Below are 19,835 nucleotides of genomic sequence, written 5' to 3'. Positions count from 1 at the left end.
ACAGATTTGGTCTTTCTCATACTTTTTCTGTTCCAAATTCCTCTCAGTCATGCCAAGTGTGTTGTGAATTTGGTTCCTAAGGCCACCACACAATTTCAGAACCTGAACACAATCTACACTGGATTAGAATAGCTTCTAATGGTGCTTCCCTTAGTTACAAGTGTTGACGTGCTATATAAAACACTGCCATCTACTGGGAATATCTGGTAATCAAAAGCAACAAATAAAAACAGGAACTTTGCTTTTTAATAAACATAGTTATGTGCTTTGTCATAGCATATTAAGAATATAAGAAGACTCACATAGACCCTCTATCAAGGATATTAAAATCTAGTAAAAGATACAAATGAAGACAGAATTAATTACAGCAAGTTGTGAAATAATAAGGATGACAGTGATAAGTGCTAAAAATGTGCAAAGTAAAGGAGCAGAGAGGGAATACAGAAAAGGTGTAATTCATTTTGAATAGCGAACTAGGAAACACTTAATAGAAGAAGTGATATTTGGCAGATTCAAAAGAACAGCAGGTTTTCAACAGATGAACGTGTGGAGTGATAAAGATATATAATTTTGCATTTATAACCCTAATCTCATAACCAATAATGCATTCTGCCTCCAGTGAGATGAATTTCATCTCCGAAAATGAGTCAATGGTATTGGAAAGGAAATGGTGAAAAAGGAATGTATAGTTTTGTGTGGCTGGAACCTATTATAGCTAAGGAATATGTAGAAGTTAAAATCAGACAAATAGATCACAGCTCCAATAATCTTTAATGTCCAGATAAGGAATTTAAACATTTTTCTTAAGATAACAAATAGCAAGCCATCAATAGTTTAAAAGCATAGGGGTGATAAACCATACAACTAGAGGTTCATTATATGATGGAGATATTAATGTGTATGATGAATATATTATATATTTAGGTGTTATATATCTATATTATATACAATATATACTCCTGTATCATATATTAAGATATACATTTCTATAATTGCATCACATATGCAATAAACAAATATATATTTTATATATTTAGTTTATATATATTTAACTTTATATACTTTATATATTTATATATTATATATAGAAAATTATACCTTTATAAATAACAAAATATTTATAAATTTATATTGCTTTTATATATATTGCATTTATATATATAAAATACATAATGTCATGTGTCTGTGTACATATATACAAAAGTATTAGCAGCAGGCCTGGAATCTATTTGCTCCCTTAACTGGGGGTACTCAGGAAAGGAAGATGTTCTAGTCAAATCCCTGTACACTTGCTAATGACCTCCTGGTAAACGTACTAATGATATTCACTTGACTTCTAATGTTCTACAGTTAGAGGAAAGTCCTTATCTTCATAATGTTTTTAGCTGATGGATGTGGTCTCTCTCGGTGGCTCAATGTAAATAATCCTAGAATGTATGGATTCCTATGGTATGGCTCCCAAAAAACATCACTAAGCTATATAAGTATCATGCTATAAAATAAAAACATTTTATGATTAAAATAGCTCTCTTTTCTGTAAATGATGCCCTGCATGCTTCTTTTTGAGAACTCCTATATAAAATCTGGTCCAGAACCAATCCAAAATGGCAAGAAAGGCCCTAGAAAGAGTGACGGGAGTTCCAGGCTTCTCCGTGCTTCACCTGTGTCTCACAACTACCTGTATCCTTGAAATTCTTAAGTCGGATATTAGCTAAAATCTCTGATTTTTGTCATTTTGAATATTTCAACCCTTTGTGTTTTATGCATGTTTATGTGTATATGTATACATGTAATTTTAATTTATATGGTAAAATATGAACATGTCCCAACAACCATCGAATTCCATCTCTATTATCAAAACACCTTTATAGTTTTTGTAGCGTATCCTTCCATGAATATGCATCCTACGCTACCCAAACCTAAAATCTAAATGTAAGCAAGAACTCTGTTAACTATATCCATAGCACCAGGAACTATGTGGTTGGCATATGTTCACTAAATGAATTGAGAATACAAATGTATTGCACATTTTTTCTTTACATAAACGAGACTGTGCTACATATAGAGGACAGCTTCCTTTTTTGATGAGAATATAACATATCTTTTAAGTCCAGTTTATACAGCTCTACTTCATTCTTTTTAAAGGCTGCAATGTAGGGGCGCCTGGGTGGCGCAGTCGTTAAGTGTCTGCCTTTGGCTCAGGGTGTGCGTGATCCCGGTGTTATGGGATCGAGCCCCACATCAGGCTCCTCCGCTAGGAGCCTGCTTCTTCCTCTCCCACTCCCCCTGCTTGTATTCCCTCTCTCGCTGGCTGTCTCTGTCAAATTAATAAATAAAATCTTTAAAAAAAAAAGGCTGCAATGTAGCATTTTATGGCATGAATATAATTTATTAAACCATTTCATCTTTTGTTGGACATCTGGGTTGCTTCTAACATATCTTGCATTAACAAGAAAGCTACAGTGAACACTGGTGTTATTATATGTATGTGTTTGTGTTATTTCCATACATTAGATCCCTAGAAGTAAAAAACACAGGGTTGATTTTAGTGGGTGCTTTCAAATTACGTTCTTTTTTCACTTTTGCCAATCTGATAAAACTCTCATGTCCTTTTAAGCATCTTTTCTATAATGCTCAGTATGTTTATTTCTACCATGAAATGCTTTCTCCAAATTTTTAAAAAGTTTCTATTTCTTAATTTATAACTATTAATAGTTTTTAATATTTAGATATCCAAATGTACCACATGTTCCCTTTATAACCTTTAGGGTTTTGCATTTTGCTTAGAGCTTCTCTATCCCAAGGTTATTAAAAAATGCTCTCTTATATCTTCTTTAATGTACTAAGAGTTTTGTTTGATACAGCTAAATTATTAACCACCTAGAATTTTATGGTGGATTAACCAGATGAAAACACACTATTTTAAAGCATTTTAAAATGCAATATTAACTTCCTAAAATTTTGGACTTCATTTTTTATATTAAATTCCCATACCTAGACCTGGATCAGAGCTGCTTAGCATATGAAATATAAAAGAAGTGATATCTAACTAATGATTGGTGTGAGAGAGAGTATTAAGGAAGAAGGAAAACTTGAGTGTGACTCCCAGGATTTGGGCTTGAGAACCAACTGGATGTCATATATAAGCATACAAGAGAAGATGGCAGAGTTTCTGACATGTTTAACAAAGATATCTATGGATATCAAAATAGAAATGTACAACTGCATTTGGATAGGGCTAAAAGTCGGGGAAAGATTTGACTATAAAGATTTAGGTGACACAGGCAAATAAGTGTTATTTGACAAGTGACAGAGACTTGGAGAATGTAAATATTTCAAGGATGAGAAAAGGGGACAGCAAGGGAGCCTGTAAGAGCAGTTAAGTAGGTGGGAAAAAAAATCATGTGAAGAAAACCAGAGCAAAGTGACATCATGGAACCAAAGGGAATAAAAGTTTCAGGACTAAGAAAATGATAAATTATATCAAATATAAAAAATGAGTAGTATTAAAAAGTAAAAAAAGTAAAAAAAAAAAAAAGATTTGGTTTGAGGACTGTCTTTTCAATTTGAAGAAGGGCAATCCTGGTAAAACCATTTTATTACCCTGTTGGAACAATAACCAGTCTGCAATGGTTGGAAGTCAAAGGAGAAGCAGTGAATATAGATTAGTATTTCCAGAAGACAGGTGGTAAAAAGAGCTTTATTAATCAGAAGTTGTTGGAGAGGGATAGGCTTGATGGAGGTTTTTTGGTAAAAAGGAGAAGGACTTTGCGGTTCTTTTAAGCTGAAGAGACAATACCCACTGAATGGGAGAAGTTAAAGACACACAGGAAAGAAAACGGATAACAGAGGGAATGAAAGGAATGGGGTCTAAGGCAAGTGGAGACTGGGCCTCTGATTGAAGAACAGGGGATGGAATGATAAATATGGATATGGGGAGGGGTCTGAGGTTTTTTTCTGGGTGGGTAGTAGAAGGGCAAGGAATGGGAACTAAGGGAATTCAAGCATGAAGGACTTTTATTTCCATTCAGTAAATATATTGTCCTGTAAGAATGAGGCAGGCCAGAGTAGGAAAGAATGTGGGAGGAGTCTGGTGAGCTTGGAAACGACTCAGTCTAGGGAAACAAGAAAAGCAGCTTAGAAGTTCCAGGGTGATCCCAATGATGCAGCTAAATTTGGAGTCTACAAATATATCTGTGTGATCTTTTCTGCTCGTGCTTAGTGCCTGGCTAGAGGCATATACATGGTTCAATTGACTGATGGTTGGAATTTTGCCAGGTAGTCAGGGGTAAATAAGTTGAGGTTATTGAAAAAGGAGTCTTGGCTATTTCAGAAAGAAAACAAAACCAGGAGAATATGGATGAAAGACAGTAAGAGATGGAAAGTCTAGGAATTAGAGTTCTTGACTAGGTTGAAAAACTAGTTTTCATCTATTTTCTATACATGTACAATCTACCAACAAATGTCATTTTAATACTCATGGGTATTCTAAGACACTTTAACTTTTTACTTAATGAAACGAGGGGCTGGTAGAAAATAATCACGATACATTGGTAAATTTACCAATTTTTGTTTTGACTATTTATGAATAGCCACAAAGCTCTGGAACTAGAGACAGCGCATACGTGTCTTTTTTTTTTTTTTTTTAGTAATTATTAAGATTATGTATACAAGGTGATTATACTTTATTTTATCTAGTATATCAGAAAAATTATAAATCATGTTCAGATTTTTTCAGGGGGTAGAAGTTGAGTGTAGACAGGAAAGAAGTGGAGGAAATCACTAATATTTGCCTATGTTCCATTATATTTTAATACTGCTTAGTCAATATTAGACTTAGCTTTGCAACAATGGTTTAGAAATTTTCCTGTATTTACTTTGGTTAATTTATAGAGACTTCAATAAAATAAGACTTGGAAGGAAGAAAGAAAGAGTACTTTCAACATGAAAACAAAACCTAAAGGTTTCTCCATACTAAAATTATCTTTATTCCCATGAATATACATATTAATATTTTTTGAATGCTATATTTAAGCTTATAAACTTACTCATCCCTCTAAAATAAGCTTAAAAATAACTTCCTCTTACCTGCCGTAAAGTACGTGCCACTATGCTTTCTAATACTGGTCCTCTATCTTCATGCAGCAAATGAACTTCATCAAGAATAAGGAGCTTTACAATTTGGGAAAGAGCTACATCTCCGACACTCTTTCTTGTCACTACATCCCATTTTTCTGGAGTGGTCACAAGCATCTATATGGTAAGATGAATTAAAAAAGAGAAAAAGTCACATAGATCATATAAATTTCAAATGTGTCACTCAGAAAGAAATATGATTGGCAACCTTTATACAGATGAAATTAAAAGTGTTTAAAATATCCGGAATGATATGTAATTTACTGTAGACACTGTCACTTCAAGAGTAATATTTCATTTAGCTTCACTTAAGTTGTGATGTTAAGCAGTTATTTAAAACTCAATGATGAGTTTTAAAAAAACTGTAGTGAAGTGGGGCGCCTGGGTGGCACAGTTGTTAAGCGTCTGCCTTTGGCTCAGGGCGTGATCCCGGTGTTTGGGATCAAGCCCCACATCAGGCTCCTCTGCTGGAAGCCTGCTTCTTCCTCTCCCACTCCCCCTGCTTGTGTTCTCTCTCGCTGGCTGGCTGTCTCTGTCAAATAAATAAATAAAATCTTTAAAAAAAAAAAATCTTAAAAAAAAATTGTAGTGAAGTGTACAAAATACACAGCTTTTTTGAAAAGTGTCTTATGATGTAAAAACCAAATGATTCTGGGGCGCCTGGGTGGCTCAGTCAGTTAAGCCATCTGCCTTTGGCTCAGGTCATGATCCCAGGATCCTGGAATCCAACCTTGCTTTGGGCTCTCTGCTCAGCAGGGAGCCTGATTCTCCCTCTCCCTCTGGCCCTCCCCTGCCCCTGCTCCTGAAAAGGGACAACGAAGTGAACCAAGTGTTAAAAGGCAATAAAAAAGAAACCAAGAATCCACTCTAGGAATGGTTACCTGCTTACACCTATCTAAATCTGAAGGAAACTTTACTACTGACAGAGTTTTCAAAAAATTGCCCTTTATTATCAACTAGTATATGCAGTATTTCATACCAAAAATGAATACATATAATACAGCCTAACTGTCACATAATAGCAACCCAAAGACTGAGATTGGAGATTCCAGGGCATGTAGAGCAGGAGGTAAGCCCAAGCCATTTATGTGAGCCTCACAGTAGCAGACCATTTAAAAAATGTGAAACTGTAATTATAATTCTCTTAGCTTTTCATATACTAAATTGTTTGTGTCCTCTAAAAGCATCCTGTTGCAGAGAAAAAGATGACAAGCTTAATACCTTCTACGATAGTAATACTACATTAGGAAATACGCCAATATGTGGATAATTCAAAGAATACTAGATAACAAATCAAAATCAAAGCTTCTCGTGGCCAGTGTATCAGGATTAGAGAGACTGATGATAGTCACAACTGAACTGTGCTTAGAAGGGGTTAACTGAGATGACGGTCTGATTGTTCTCTCAACATTTTTGTTATTTCACATCTGATTAAGTCACCTATGGGGACAATAATAACATTTTTTTTAGATTGGTACAAGTTATATATAAATTCTTAACAAATCCATAATCTAAATTTATCAACATGACCTGTTGCATTATTAGAGATATCACTGCTATCATTATGAAATTTTGATTTCATACTCATCATTGAGAACAAAATTTTGAAGCTGTACTTGAACAGAAATTAACAAACTATAGTGAAATGGATTAAGGAATTCATATCTAAGATATGAAATATAAATCCAAAGCTACTTAGTTCAGAGTTGCTAAAGCTAAATGGCAATATTGAGATCACATCAAATTTTACAGAAAAGATCTGCTGCTGCAATTAAGTATAAACAGATGTATAATAAATTTTGAGACCTAAAATGGGTAGAAACATCCACTGTGCATTAAAGTCTCTAGTAACAAATTTAAATTGAACTTCTACTTTGAATAATGACAAATTTTAAATAATCCAAGATATATTAATATAAATACACCCAGGGATTACTTACTAACAACCCTTTTCATAAAAATCCTGGAAGATATGCCTATCTGTTTTCAAAACAACAATTCTCTTACGCTGTACATTTAATATAAAAATTTAATAAGTAAGCTTATTAGTTACAAATGTTAGGAACAACACAGGGTACACTTTTAAATAATAAATACAAAGCTTGGCTACCTACCTCACCATGAACTTAGAGTATTATGCTAATACTGTCTTCTAATTAACTTTCAGAGATGACGATGTGGCAACAAATTGCAAAATCAAATTTTTCTGCTATCAGAAAGTTATACCAAGGAAACCTTAAAAATCCATTTTAGCATTTTATTATACTTTACTTTCGGCATAGTGAGAAGAGGCTTCATTTATATTACTATTTGATCACTTCAATTCCCTGAACTTAAAATGGCTAGAACATAAAGTATCAACATTTGCTTAATGAATTGGAACTCATGCAAGACATTTCCATCTGCTCTTATACTGGGGCATGGGTTAACTGTCAACATTTTTACTGTCAACTTAAATTTTTCTCAATACATGTACTTCTTCCCTCAGAAATACAAAAATCATTACTTGAAACTGTTCCAATTTTATCCTGTCCACTGGGAAAATGGTATAGTCGCAATGTTATATACTACCATTGTGTCAAAAATTTGGTGTATTTAGTTTTAAAATGCTCATCTATTTGACAAAAATACCAAGCGACCTAAGACCTGCCAGAACCAATTCATCTGGTAATTCACTTATACATTAATAATAATAATAATAATAATAATAATAATAATATATTACGGGGAGCCTAGCTGGCTCAGTCATTAAATGTCTGCCTTCGGTTCAGGTCATGATCCCAAGGTTCTGGGATCGAGCCCTACATCAGGCTCCCTGCTCAATGGGAAGCCTGCTTCTCCCCCTCCAACTCCCCCTGCTTGTGTTCCCTTTCTTGCTGTCTCTTTTTCTGTCAAATAAATAAATAAAATCTTTTAAAAAGAATATTTATTATTATTATTATTATTATTATTATTATTATTATTATTTCACCTTTTAAAACACTATGACCTAAGGGAAGTCACTTTATCTCTTCTTCCTTTTATTCTTCAGCTTTGTTGAGATACTGAGATGTAACATATGTAAATTTAAGGTGCACATGTGATGATCTGATACAGGTGTATAATGCAAAATGATTACCATAGAAAGGTTAATTAACCCTCCCATCCCCTTACACAATTACCTGTGTGTTTGTGTGTGTGTGTGTGTATGTTTTATCACCTGTGTGTGATAACATTTAAAGTCCACTCTATTAATAACTTTCAAATTACCATTAGCATGCTAGTATATTAAATCCTGAGAACATATTCATCTTACAGCTGTAAGTTTATATCCCTTAACCAATATCTCCCCATTTCCCCTATCTCCAGCCCTTGGCAACCACCACTCCACTACTGAAGTACAGCTTTTTTATATTCCGCATTTAAGTAAGAACACACAATATTGGCATAACGTCCTCAAGGTCCATCCATGTTGTCAAAAAGTTTGAGTTTCCCTCCTTTTTATGGCTGAGCAATATTCCATTGTACATATACAGCACATTTTCCTTATCCATTCATCTACTGGAGGACACTTAGGTTGTTCCCATGTCTTGGCTACTGTTGATAAGCTGCAAAGAACATGAGGGAACGTGAGGATGTTGAATTTTGTCAAATGTTTTTTTTTCTGCATCTGGTAAGATGATGGTATGATTCTTCTCTTTCATTCTATTAATATGATGAATTGGTCTGTTTAGATTTTCTTTCTTAATGAGTCAGTAGGTTGTATGCTTCTAGGAATTTATCCATTTTTCCTAGGTTGTCCAATTTACTGATGTAAAATTGCTCACAGTAGTCTCTTATGATCCTCTTTATCTCTATGGTATCCAAATTGGAAAGGAAGCAATAAAACTGTCACTATTTGCAGAAGACATGACACTATATATAGAAAACACTAAAGACTCCACCAAAAAAAACCCCTGTTAAAACTAATAAACTATTTCAGTAATGTTGCAGGATACAAAATAAATAGAAATCTATTGCATTTCTATAAATTAATAACAAACTATAATAGAAGTGAAGAAAACAATCTCATTTACAATTGCATCAAAATGAATAAAATACCCGGAAATAAATTTAACCAAGGAGGTGAAAGATCTATACACTGAAAACTATAAGACACTGATGAAAGAAATTGATGAAGACACTAAGAATTAGCAAGATATTCTGTGTTCATGGATTGGAAGAATTAATATTGTTAAAAATGTCCACACTACCCAAAACAATCTATAGATTCAATGTAATCCCTATCAAAATCCTAACAGCGTTTTTCATAGAACTAGAACAAAAAATTCTAAAATAGGTATGAAACCATAGAAGACCCAGAATAGACAAAGCAATCTTGAGAAAGAAGAACAAAGCTGGAGGCATCACAGTCCCTGATTTCAAATTATATTACAAAGCTATAATAATCAAAAGAGTACAGTATGGGCCAAAAAAGAGCCACACATATAAATGGAACAGAAAAGAAAGCCCAGAAATAAACCCACACATAATATGGTCAATTAATTTACAACAAAGGAGCCAAGACTATACAGTGGGGAAAAGACAGTCTTCAAAAAATGGTGTTGGAAAAACTGGATAGCCACACGCAAAAAGACGAAATCAGACCATTATCATACACCATGCACAAAAATTGACTGAGAATGGATAAAAGGCAGGAATTTAAGACCTAATAACATAAAACTCCTAGAAGAAAACAAGGGAAGTAAGCTCCTTGACATTGGATTTTAGGATCTGACTCCAAAAGCAAAGGCAACAAAAGAAAAAATCAATAAAGTGGGACTACATCAAACTAAAAAACCTTCTTCACAGCAATGGAAACCATCAATAAAATGAGAAGGCAGCCTACCAACTGGGAGAAAATATTTGCAAATCATATATCTGATAAGGGGTTAATACCCAAAATAAATACTCGAACAACTCAACAGCAAAACAAACAAACAAAGTAATCTGATTTTAAAAAATGGGCAGAGGTCCTTAACAGACATTTTTCTAAAGAAGATATGCAGACGGACAATAGGCGCATGAAGAGATGTTCAACATCACTAATCATCAGGGAAGTGTAAATTAAAACCACAATGAGAAATCACCTCACACATGTTAGAAGGCTATTATCAAAAAGACATGAAATAACAAGTGCTAGAGAGGCTGTGGAGAAAAGAAAACCCCATACACTGTTGGTGGGCATGTAAACTGGTGGTGCCCTACTATGGAAAACAGTATGGAGGTTCCTCAAAAATTAAAAATACAACTATCATATGATCCAGATAGTCCAGATATTCTGCTTATTTATCAGAAAATAATAACACTAATTTAAAAAGATATGTGTACCTCTATGTTCACTACAGCTTTATTTACAATAGCCAAGATATGGAAACAACCTAAGTTTTCATTAATAGATGAATGGATAAAGAAGATGTACACATACAATGGAATAATAGTCATAAAAGATAAGAAGGAAACTTACTATTTGCAACAACATGTATAGACCTTCAGGATATTATGCTAAGTGAAATAAATTAGAGAATGGTAAGTACCATACGATTTCACTTGTATGTGGAATCTAAAAAACAAAACAAATGAGCAAACAAGACCAAACACAACTTACCAATACACAGAACAGATTAGTTGTTATCAGAAGGGAAGAGGTTGGGGGTGGGTAGATGGGTGAAGGTGGTGAAGTATACGGTGATGAGTGATAAACAGACTCACTGTGGTGATCACTTTGCAGTGTATACAAAGAATAAATTATAATGTTATAAACCACTTTTACAGCAAAAAAAAATTAAAGAAATACAAGAAATTTTAAAGATAAATGTATACTTTCTTGCTTTTATAATATTTAAAATTGATTTTGAAATTTGTATGTAGACACTAAAAAATGGGAAAATTGTTTAAGCTAATTACATAAAAAAACCAGAATGGTAAAATACCAAAATATAGTCATTAAAATCCCATAGATTAATAATAGTATTACTAATAATAATGGTATTAATAATAGCATTACTATTATCTCATCAAATCTCAGGAGCCATTGATTATAAGCTACACCATCACTGTAAGTGTCATTATTAAAAAAAAAAAACACTACCAAGAAAATTTTTCTTTTCATCAAGATAAGTGTATTCTTTAATGCCCATGACTATTTCATCCATTCTTCCACCCAGCTCCCCTCTAGTAATCATCAATTTGTTCTCTATAGTTAACAGTCTGTTTCTTGGTTTCTCTCTCCTTTTTTCTTTTCCTTTGCTTGTTTCTTTTGTTTCTTAAATTCCACCGATGAATGAGATTATATGGTATTTGTCTTTCTCTGATGTACTTCACTAACATTATACTCTCTAGCTTTATCCATGTTGTTGCAAATGGCAAGATTTCATTCTTTTTTAAGGCTGAATATATTCCATTAGGTATACTACTTCCTCTTTATCCATTAATCTATTGATGGACACTTGGGCTGCTTCCATAGTTTGGCTTTGTTAATGATGCCACAATAAACATAGGGGTGCATGTATTGCTTTGAAGTAGTGTTTTTGTATTTGGGGGATAAATACCCAAAAGTCTGATTACTGGATGATAAATTAGTTTTATTTTTAATTTTTGAGGAACCTCCAAACTGTTTCCCACAGTGGCTGTACCAATTTTCAATCCCACCAACAAGGGTTACTTTTTGTCCACATCCTCTCTAATACTTGCTTCTTCTGTTGCTTCATTTTTAGCATGTATAAATGCAACAGATTTCTGTACATTTATTTTGTATCCCATGACTTTATTGAATTAACTTATCAGTTCCAGTATTTTTTTTTTTTTTGGTGGTCTTCTCTCTATATAGTATCATATCAACCACAAATAGTGAGAGTTTTACTCCTTCCTTACCGATTTGGATGACTTTATTTCCTTATGTTGTCTAACTGTTGTGGCTAAGACTTCTAGTACTATTTTGAATAGAAGTGCTGAGACTGGACATCCTTGTCTTGTTCTTGACATTAGGGGAAACACTCAGTTTTTCACCACTAAATATGATAATGGCTCTGGGTTTTCCATATAAGGCCTTTACTATTTTGAGGTATGTTCCCTCTAGATCTACTTTGCAGAGGATTATTATCATGAACGGATGTTGCACATTGTCAAATACTTTTGCTGCATCTATTGAAATGATCATACGGTTTTTATCCTTTCTCTTATTGATGTGACAAATTGAGTTGATTGTTTTGAGAATACTGAACCACCTTTCATGCCAGTATATGTCCCAATTGATCATGGCGTATGATTTTTTAAAATATATTGTTAAATTCAGTTTGCTAATATTTTGTTGAGGATTTTTACATCTAAATTCATCAGAGATACTGGCCTTTAGTTCTCCTTTTTTTGTGGTGTCTTTATCTGTTTTGTTATCAGGTTGATATTGGCCTCAGAGAATAAATTTGGAAGTTTTCCTTCCACTTCTATTTTTTGGAATAGTTTGTGAAGAATAGGTATTAACTCTTTAAACATTTTATAGAATTCTCTTGTGAAGCCATCTGGTCCTGGACTTTTGTTTGTTGAGAGTTTTTTTGATTACTGATTGAATTTCATTGCTGTTGATTAGTCTGTTCAAATGTTCCTTCTTTCTGTTTTAGTTTTGGTAGGTTATATGTTTCTAGGAATTCATTCATTTCTTCTAAGTTGTCCAATTTATTGGAATATAGATTTTCATAACATTTTTACAATTGTTTGTATTTCTGTGGTGCTGGTTATTATTTCTTCTCTTTCATTAGTGATTTTGTTTATTTGGGTTCTCTCTTTTTTAATGAGTCTGACTAGAGGTTTACCAATTTTACTGATCTTTTCAAAGAACCAGCTCTTGGTTTCATTGATCTGTTCTGTTGTTTTTTTCAGTTTCTGCATCATTTATTTCTGCTCTAATCTTTATTATTTCCTTCCTTTTGCTGGGTTTGGGTTTGTTTGTTCTTTTTCTAGCTCTGTTATGTGTAATGTCAGGTTGTTTGAGATTTTTCTTTCTTCTTGAGGTAGGCCTGTATTGCTATAAACTTCCCTCTTAGAACCACTTTTGCCACATCTCAAAGATTTTGGACCACTATTTTCATTTGTTTCTACGTAATTTTTGATATCTTCTTTAATCTCTTGGTTGACCACCATTCATTATTTAGTAGCATGTTATTTAACTTCCACGTATTTGTGCTCTTTCCAGATTTTTTCTTCTGGTTGACTTCTATTTACATAGTGTTGTAGTCTGAAAATATGCATGGTATGACTTTGATTTTTTTGAATTTGTTGAGTCTTCTTTTGTGGCTTAATATGTGATCTATTCTGGAGAATGTTCCATGTGTACTTGAAAAGTGTGTATTCTGCTATTTTAGGATGGAATGTTTGAATATGTATGTTAAGTCCATCTGGTCCAGTGTGTTTTTCAAAGCCACTGCTACCTTGTTGATTTTCTATTTAGATGATTTGTCCATCAATGTAAGTGGGATGTTAAAATCCCCTACTATTATTGTATTACTATCGATTACTTCATGTTTGTTATTAACTGTTTTATGTATTTAGATGCTCCAATGTCGGGTGCATAAATATTTACAATTGTTATATCCTCTTCTTTGAATGTCCCTTTTATCTTATATAGTGTCCTTCTTTGTCTCTTGTTACAGTCTTTGTTTTAAAGTCTCTTGTCCAATGTAAGTATTGCTGTTACAGCTTTCTTTTGACATCCATTTGCATGATAAATGTTTCTTCATCCCCTTACTTCCAATCTGCAAGTGTCTTTCAGTCTGAAATGAGTCTCTTATAGGCAGCAATAAATGGGTCTTATTTCTTTATCAACTCTGTCACCCTATGGCTTTTGATTGGAGCATTTAGTCCATTTACATTCAAAGTAGTTATTGATAGATATGTATTTATTGTCATTTTGTTACTTGTTTTATGGCTGTTTCCACTATCAAGTGAATTTTTAAAATGTGTCTTACAATTAATGAAATATGGTACATTTAGTTGAAAATGGTAGGGATCTACTAATTAAACTAAAGAGGAATATTCAAGAACACTTGCTTAATACATCTTCTCTGGTGAAAACAGTCGTTCTGGAACTGTTACAAATCACATTCTAATGTTATAGATGTAGACCAGGCAACAGTTTGCAGGATTTAGGAATTCTATCTTCCTTTTTAAAATACATAATCACATATCCACTCAACCAACAAGTTTATAAATTACATGAATGTTTTAATTTAAAGAATAAAGCTAAAATGTCACACAGTTTAGATTCAATAAACATATATAATTATAATTACAGTTATACTAACCTCTGCTATACAAATGTCAGCTCTGATTGATGGCAACAGCCCCCATAATGGAATCTGACAACTTGCAAATTATACCTGCCCCTGGGGACACTACAGCAAATCAGTTAGTTCCAACTATTTCCTTTTGTACATTTTTATGTTCCTTCCTCTCCCATCAATTCACATGCATGAGTACCTGCTCACACGTGTAGAACACAAAGTCTTCTGAAGTATCTAGTTTTATTTATTTATGTCAAGGACCACAGCTTTCAATTATAAAATAAAAATATAGAAATTAATTGAAAAATCTTCAAGTAGAGAAGTATTTTTACCTCGTATTCTTTGTTGGAAGTACAGATGTGATCAAGCTAAAGCATAAAGAATGTAATCTGAAATGTATCTTGGTATTTTCCCACTAGCAAAAAAACTGATACTATTTTCAGTTAATATTTCACAGGTAACATTTACTAAATAAACAAAGGGTAACTCAATAAGAAATTTGAACTTTTGAAGGAACAGAGCACAGAGTGCTGAGAGTAAGGAAGAAACATTTAAAATACTTTCTAGATTACACGTGTTTATAGCTGTAGTGTAATTCTCTTTGCAGTTCTTTTTGTTGATTTAAAATACTTTCCAACAATCTCAGGACATACATACTGAAGTCTAGTCTCAAGCAGTATAAGCCTAAAAGGATACAATACTTGGTTACCCTAAAACATAATTACACATAATAGAGAACACTACAAAAATTGTTTTATGTTGTTGCGCATACAAGCCATAAAGACCTTGCTCTAAATGCCTGTCCATAATACCCCAGTATTTCGTTCCATTAAAGTCTCATAGAGCAAGGGTCTGAAACAATTTACAATGATTCCTCTTCTGTTTACTCATAATGACAGATTTTTGACATGTGAATAATTTGTGGTAGAAACTGGTCCTGTGGTTAAGTTCTATTCTGTACAATTGGGGTATGATTCATAGAGTACAGGTTTCCTTGTTCTACTTCAGTTTTTTTTTTTTCTCTTTACTGCCACATGTACAAAGCTCAGTTTGAGGATCAATTTCTTCCTAAAACACTTTAAAATGTCATATTGCAATGCCAAACTACTAAAACTTCAAATGTGATTTCCTAAAGATGTATTCTGCAGTAATTCTTAAGTAATTCAAATTACCAATTTTACCTCTTCAAACTAATACCAGACTTTCACTACTGAGAGATTTTGCCAATTCACAAATAATTAATCAAAATTTTGTTAGTGGTCTATACCACTGGGCAGGAGAGACAGATGAAGGAAGGATTCTAACATCTTATCAACAAATTATGGCAAAACCTTAGCTGCTGAAAACTACTGCAATTTAGAAACTAAGGTGCCCCTACTGTATATCTACTTCTATTATTTAAATCCTTTCTATTTTATTTAGAAAAAGAACAAAGGCAGGACATGTGTTCTATTTAATCACAACTTATGGTTATCCAAGGGAGAGCTTCTCTATACAAGTCTATAAATAACTCAACGTCAATAGACAGGTGTCTGTGGTTAGGAATACGAAGATAAAGGCAAGACGTTTAGAAGCTTATACGATAAGGAGAAACAGCAAAGAAGAAATGAAATGTGGTCCAAACTCTTTCTCACACTATGTTACAAAATGAAATGGCCAATGACTGGGCAGCTGACCCTGCTCAACCAACTGATGCTGCCTCTGCCCACAACTCAGAGCCAATATGACTACGGTGCAGATCCAAATGAAATTGTACATTGTTCTGCATTTTTTCCTCCATTTCCTACAATCTTACAAAGTTAGAGCACCAAAAAAGAGACCAAACAAACAACAATTACTTGTTACTGGCTTTGAAGTGACTTAAACAGAAATTCACATACACTAAAGAGAGGCTTAGAAAAGTGATAAAGGAGAAAAGGAAATATGCCCCAAGCAAATACAGTGTCAAGAAATCACCCAACTGAAAAAGAAAAACTGGGAGCGATGTCAGCAAAATAGTACCACTGGAATTTTAGTGTTCATCCCCTCCCCCAGAAACATCAATTTGAACAACTATCCGTGCATGAAAATAACTTCACAAGAGCTAAGGATTCCAAGTAAGGGATTACAGCACGTGGGTGCAGTACAGAAATAAGAAAAGATGTACTAAGGAGAGTAGGAAGGATAGATTCAAATCACCCCCTATTACCCCTCCTCTAAACCCAGGCAGCCCAGGGCAGAGATACCTTCCTCCATTGGAGAAAGAAAGTAATGTAGATGTCCCTTTTCATCGTAGGCCCCAGAGCTGGCCTGCTCCAGCACCAGGCCAATCCCAAGGCCTTTAAGTGCTCCCTGCTGGCTCCTGCAAACCTAGGCCCCTGGCACACCCTAGCACCCACTGGCTTTAGCAGCCCACGGCAGTTCCTGCAGCCCCAGAAAGCATCCATGGTACGGGCCAGCAGCAAGCTTCTGTGAACCCTGGCCCATGTACATGCAAAAGTGCTCAACATCGCTAATCATGGAAATGCAAATCAAAACCACAATGAGACATCACCTAATACCTGTTAGGAGGATTATTACCAAAACGGATACCAGCAAGTATAGCAGGAAACCGCTCCCCAAGTGATTCTGGTATTGCAACTTGAGTTAAGAAAACAGTTAACTAAACTGTTTTCACTATACTATCCAGATTTCTTTTAAGCAAATCACTAGCCAAAATGATTTTATTACGCTAACTGCAATGGCTCGGAGTTGAAATTACACTGTAGTTTTGCCTCCATGGGGTATCTTCATTACCTTACAAATTCATCATGAAGACACAGCTTTGTATCTTGATTAGTATTTGTTAATGATGCTTAATATCTTATTTTTTTGAAACTGTGCATTTTCCCCTTGTAGGAATTGTCTCTTCTTGTATTTAGTGTTTATATCATCAAATTGCATAACCTAAACTTTTAATGGAGATATTAACTATAACTAGTGTTGTCATTTTAGAGGTAATATGGCAAAATCTTTCAAAATTTAAAATGCACAAATCCTAGGTCCAGCAATCTCACTTCCAGAATTCTATCCTCGATAAAAGGCCTGAACACACAAATAGACATTCATGAAGTTTTTTAGAAAGCAATAATGTAGATCTATACATATTGATATTAAGTGAAAAAGCAAAATATTATACATTTTATACAGATACACACAAATGTATAAAGTATGATTCCATTTTTATTATGCTAAAAGAAAATACACACACACACACACACACACACACACACACACACACACACATTTCTCTACATTCTCCAGGTCTTGAGGTGAAATGTTTAGGAGGTTTTTCTTAAACCAAGATACCCTATTAATATTTCCCTTTCATAGGCTTCTCTGGCATCTCTGTGCCCAAATTTTCTATTTTAGCATTTATTACATATATTGTTTGCTTAAATATTTGTCTCCTTCAGTAGGCCACAGGTACTAAAAAGGCAAGGACAGTGACTGTCTCGACAGCTATTGTAACCACAATGTCTTGAAATGGGCTGGTACATGGTACATACTCAAGAACTGCTGATGAATTATATTTTTTTGCAGGTAATTATTAACCTCATAACACTGGTGGTTAACTCTTCTTTCCTAATAAGAAAATAGAACAAATATTTCTATATTTAAGAGGATTTATACAATTTATACACACACACACACACACACACACACACACACACACACACACACTGTCACATAACGGATTTTGTGAATTAGCCAGAAGAATGCTCTCCTTTCTAAATCTGTTCATGCACACTTACCAAATGGAAAAAAATCTAAAAACTTATTCAAGGAAAGAGGCCTATTTACTGAGTCCTGGACAAAGAAGACACTGGCGCCCACACTGATTATCCTGTGTTTTGGGGGATGATAATCTCAGTATCCGCATGTTATTTCCCTTAGATGAATGTTGTTAAGAAACGATGAGATTTTAATGGCTCCTCTTGGATTAACTTAAACTAAGTGGACTGGCTCTTTGTCTTTTTGGGAAAAGCAGAATCGTATCTCAGAGTATCACTCAAAAAGGAATGAATATAATTTGAACATCCTGTAATCAGGACTTACAGATTTTTATAATGCTCCTTTCCTGCCCTCCCACCCCTACTTTACCAAGCCTACCCCAGGCCTTTCCCAAGAGAACAGGCCAACATTTCTCTTCCTTATGTCCCATAAGGCAATAGTTGAGGTTTCCTAACTTAATTTCCTCCAAAGCAAGGAAGAAGAGTGGGTATTCCTATTAATGGACCGAAACCTTTACTTCTAGAAACACAATTTATCGATACTTCTAAATCTAAGTAACCTTATGGGCATGTCTCATTTATCAATACATTACCTCTGATATATTGTGAATGTTTAATGAGAGCACATTCAATATCTTTCAGTGATGTACTTATCAAGTATTTATTGTGTATCTACTACCACAAATCTTAGTTTCCTCCATAATAAAATGAAGAAAATAACAGTACCTACGTATCGGGATTATAATGAAAATGAAACACATAATACACACAAAATATTTAGAATAATGCCTGATAGGGATCCATCATTAGCATCATCCTCTTGTTCCTCATTGTAATGCACCAGACACTATGCTATATACTATGCAATGGTGAGGTAAGATAAAGGCAGACAGATAAAGCCCTTGATCTCAAAAGGCTTACATTGTAATACAGCTGGAGTGGCAATAGGCATTATACAATAAAACCGAAAAATACAAAATTTTACTTCTGATAAGCTACTAAGGATAACTTACTACTTAGATACTATCCAGTGATACAACAAATCATAATAGGAAAATTTGACCTAACCAGAGAAATCAGAAAACGCTTTATTAAAAAAGCAAAATTAGATTTAACATCTCAAAGATGAAAGGGCATTAATTACTTAAAGGAGAAAAAAAGACAGTTACGGGCAGAAGCGAAGCATGTACATAGAACAGATAGGGGAAAACATGGGTGGAAGAGAGTGAAGATAGGCAGCGTATATGGTTAGAGCAAAGAGGATGAGAGGACTGGAGCTTGGTGGAAATGAGATGGGCAGGGACAGACTATGCACAGCCTTTCAGCCCCTTCTAGGAGTTGTATTCTTTTCATGCTGTAGGGGAGACTGGAGAACTATGAATGGCTTTCTTTTCCTTTTTTCTTTTTTTTCTTTTTTTTTCTTTTCTTTTCTTTTCCTTTCTTTTCTCCTCCTTTCCTCTCCCCTCCCCTCCTCTCCCCTCCCCTCCTCTCCCCTCCCCATCCCATCCCATCCCATCCCATCCCATCCCATCCCATCCCATCCCATTCATTCATTTTGAATTGTCGTTGTTCTTCATAGGACACGGTATGAGAGTGAAAAGGGAAAGAGTAAAACTGACCAGGTTGCATTTCTGGCTAAGGGGAAAGAATAGGA

The 19,835-nt window shown here is 34.3% G+C and overlaps 1 protein-coding gene across 7 annotated transcripts in view; it reads right to left on the bottom strand.

Annotated features, from left to right (window-relative positions):
* Nucleotides 1–19,835, bottom strand: part of ASCC3 (activating signal cointegrator 1 complex subunit 3) — a 317,566-nt gene that overhangs the window by 191,730 nt on the left and 106,001 nt on the right. For all 7 annotated transcript variants that reach the window (XM_026511731.4, XM_048225883.2, XM_048225882.2 and 4 more), the window contains one exon: nucleotides 5,089–5,253. In XM_026511731.4, coding sequence (XP_026367516.2) covers nucleotides 5,089–5,253 — 165 coding nt within the window. The remainder of the gene's footprint in view (nucleotides 1–5,088; nucleotides 5,254–19,835) is intronic.

This window comes from Ursus arctos, unplaced genomic scaffold (genome assembly GCF_023065955.2).
Source record: "Ursus arctos isolate Adak ecotype North America unplaced genomic scaffold, UrsArc2.0 scaffold_13, whole genome shotgun sequence".
In the NCBI taxonomy this organism is placed as follows: domain Eukaryota; kingdom Metazoa; phylum Chordata; class Mammalia; order Carnivora; family Ursidae; genus Ursus; species Ursus arctos.
This window is presented reverse-complemented; position numbering and strand designations above follow the sequence as displayed.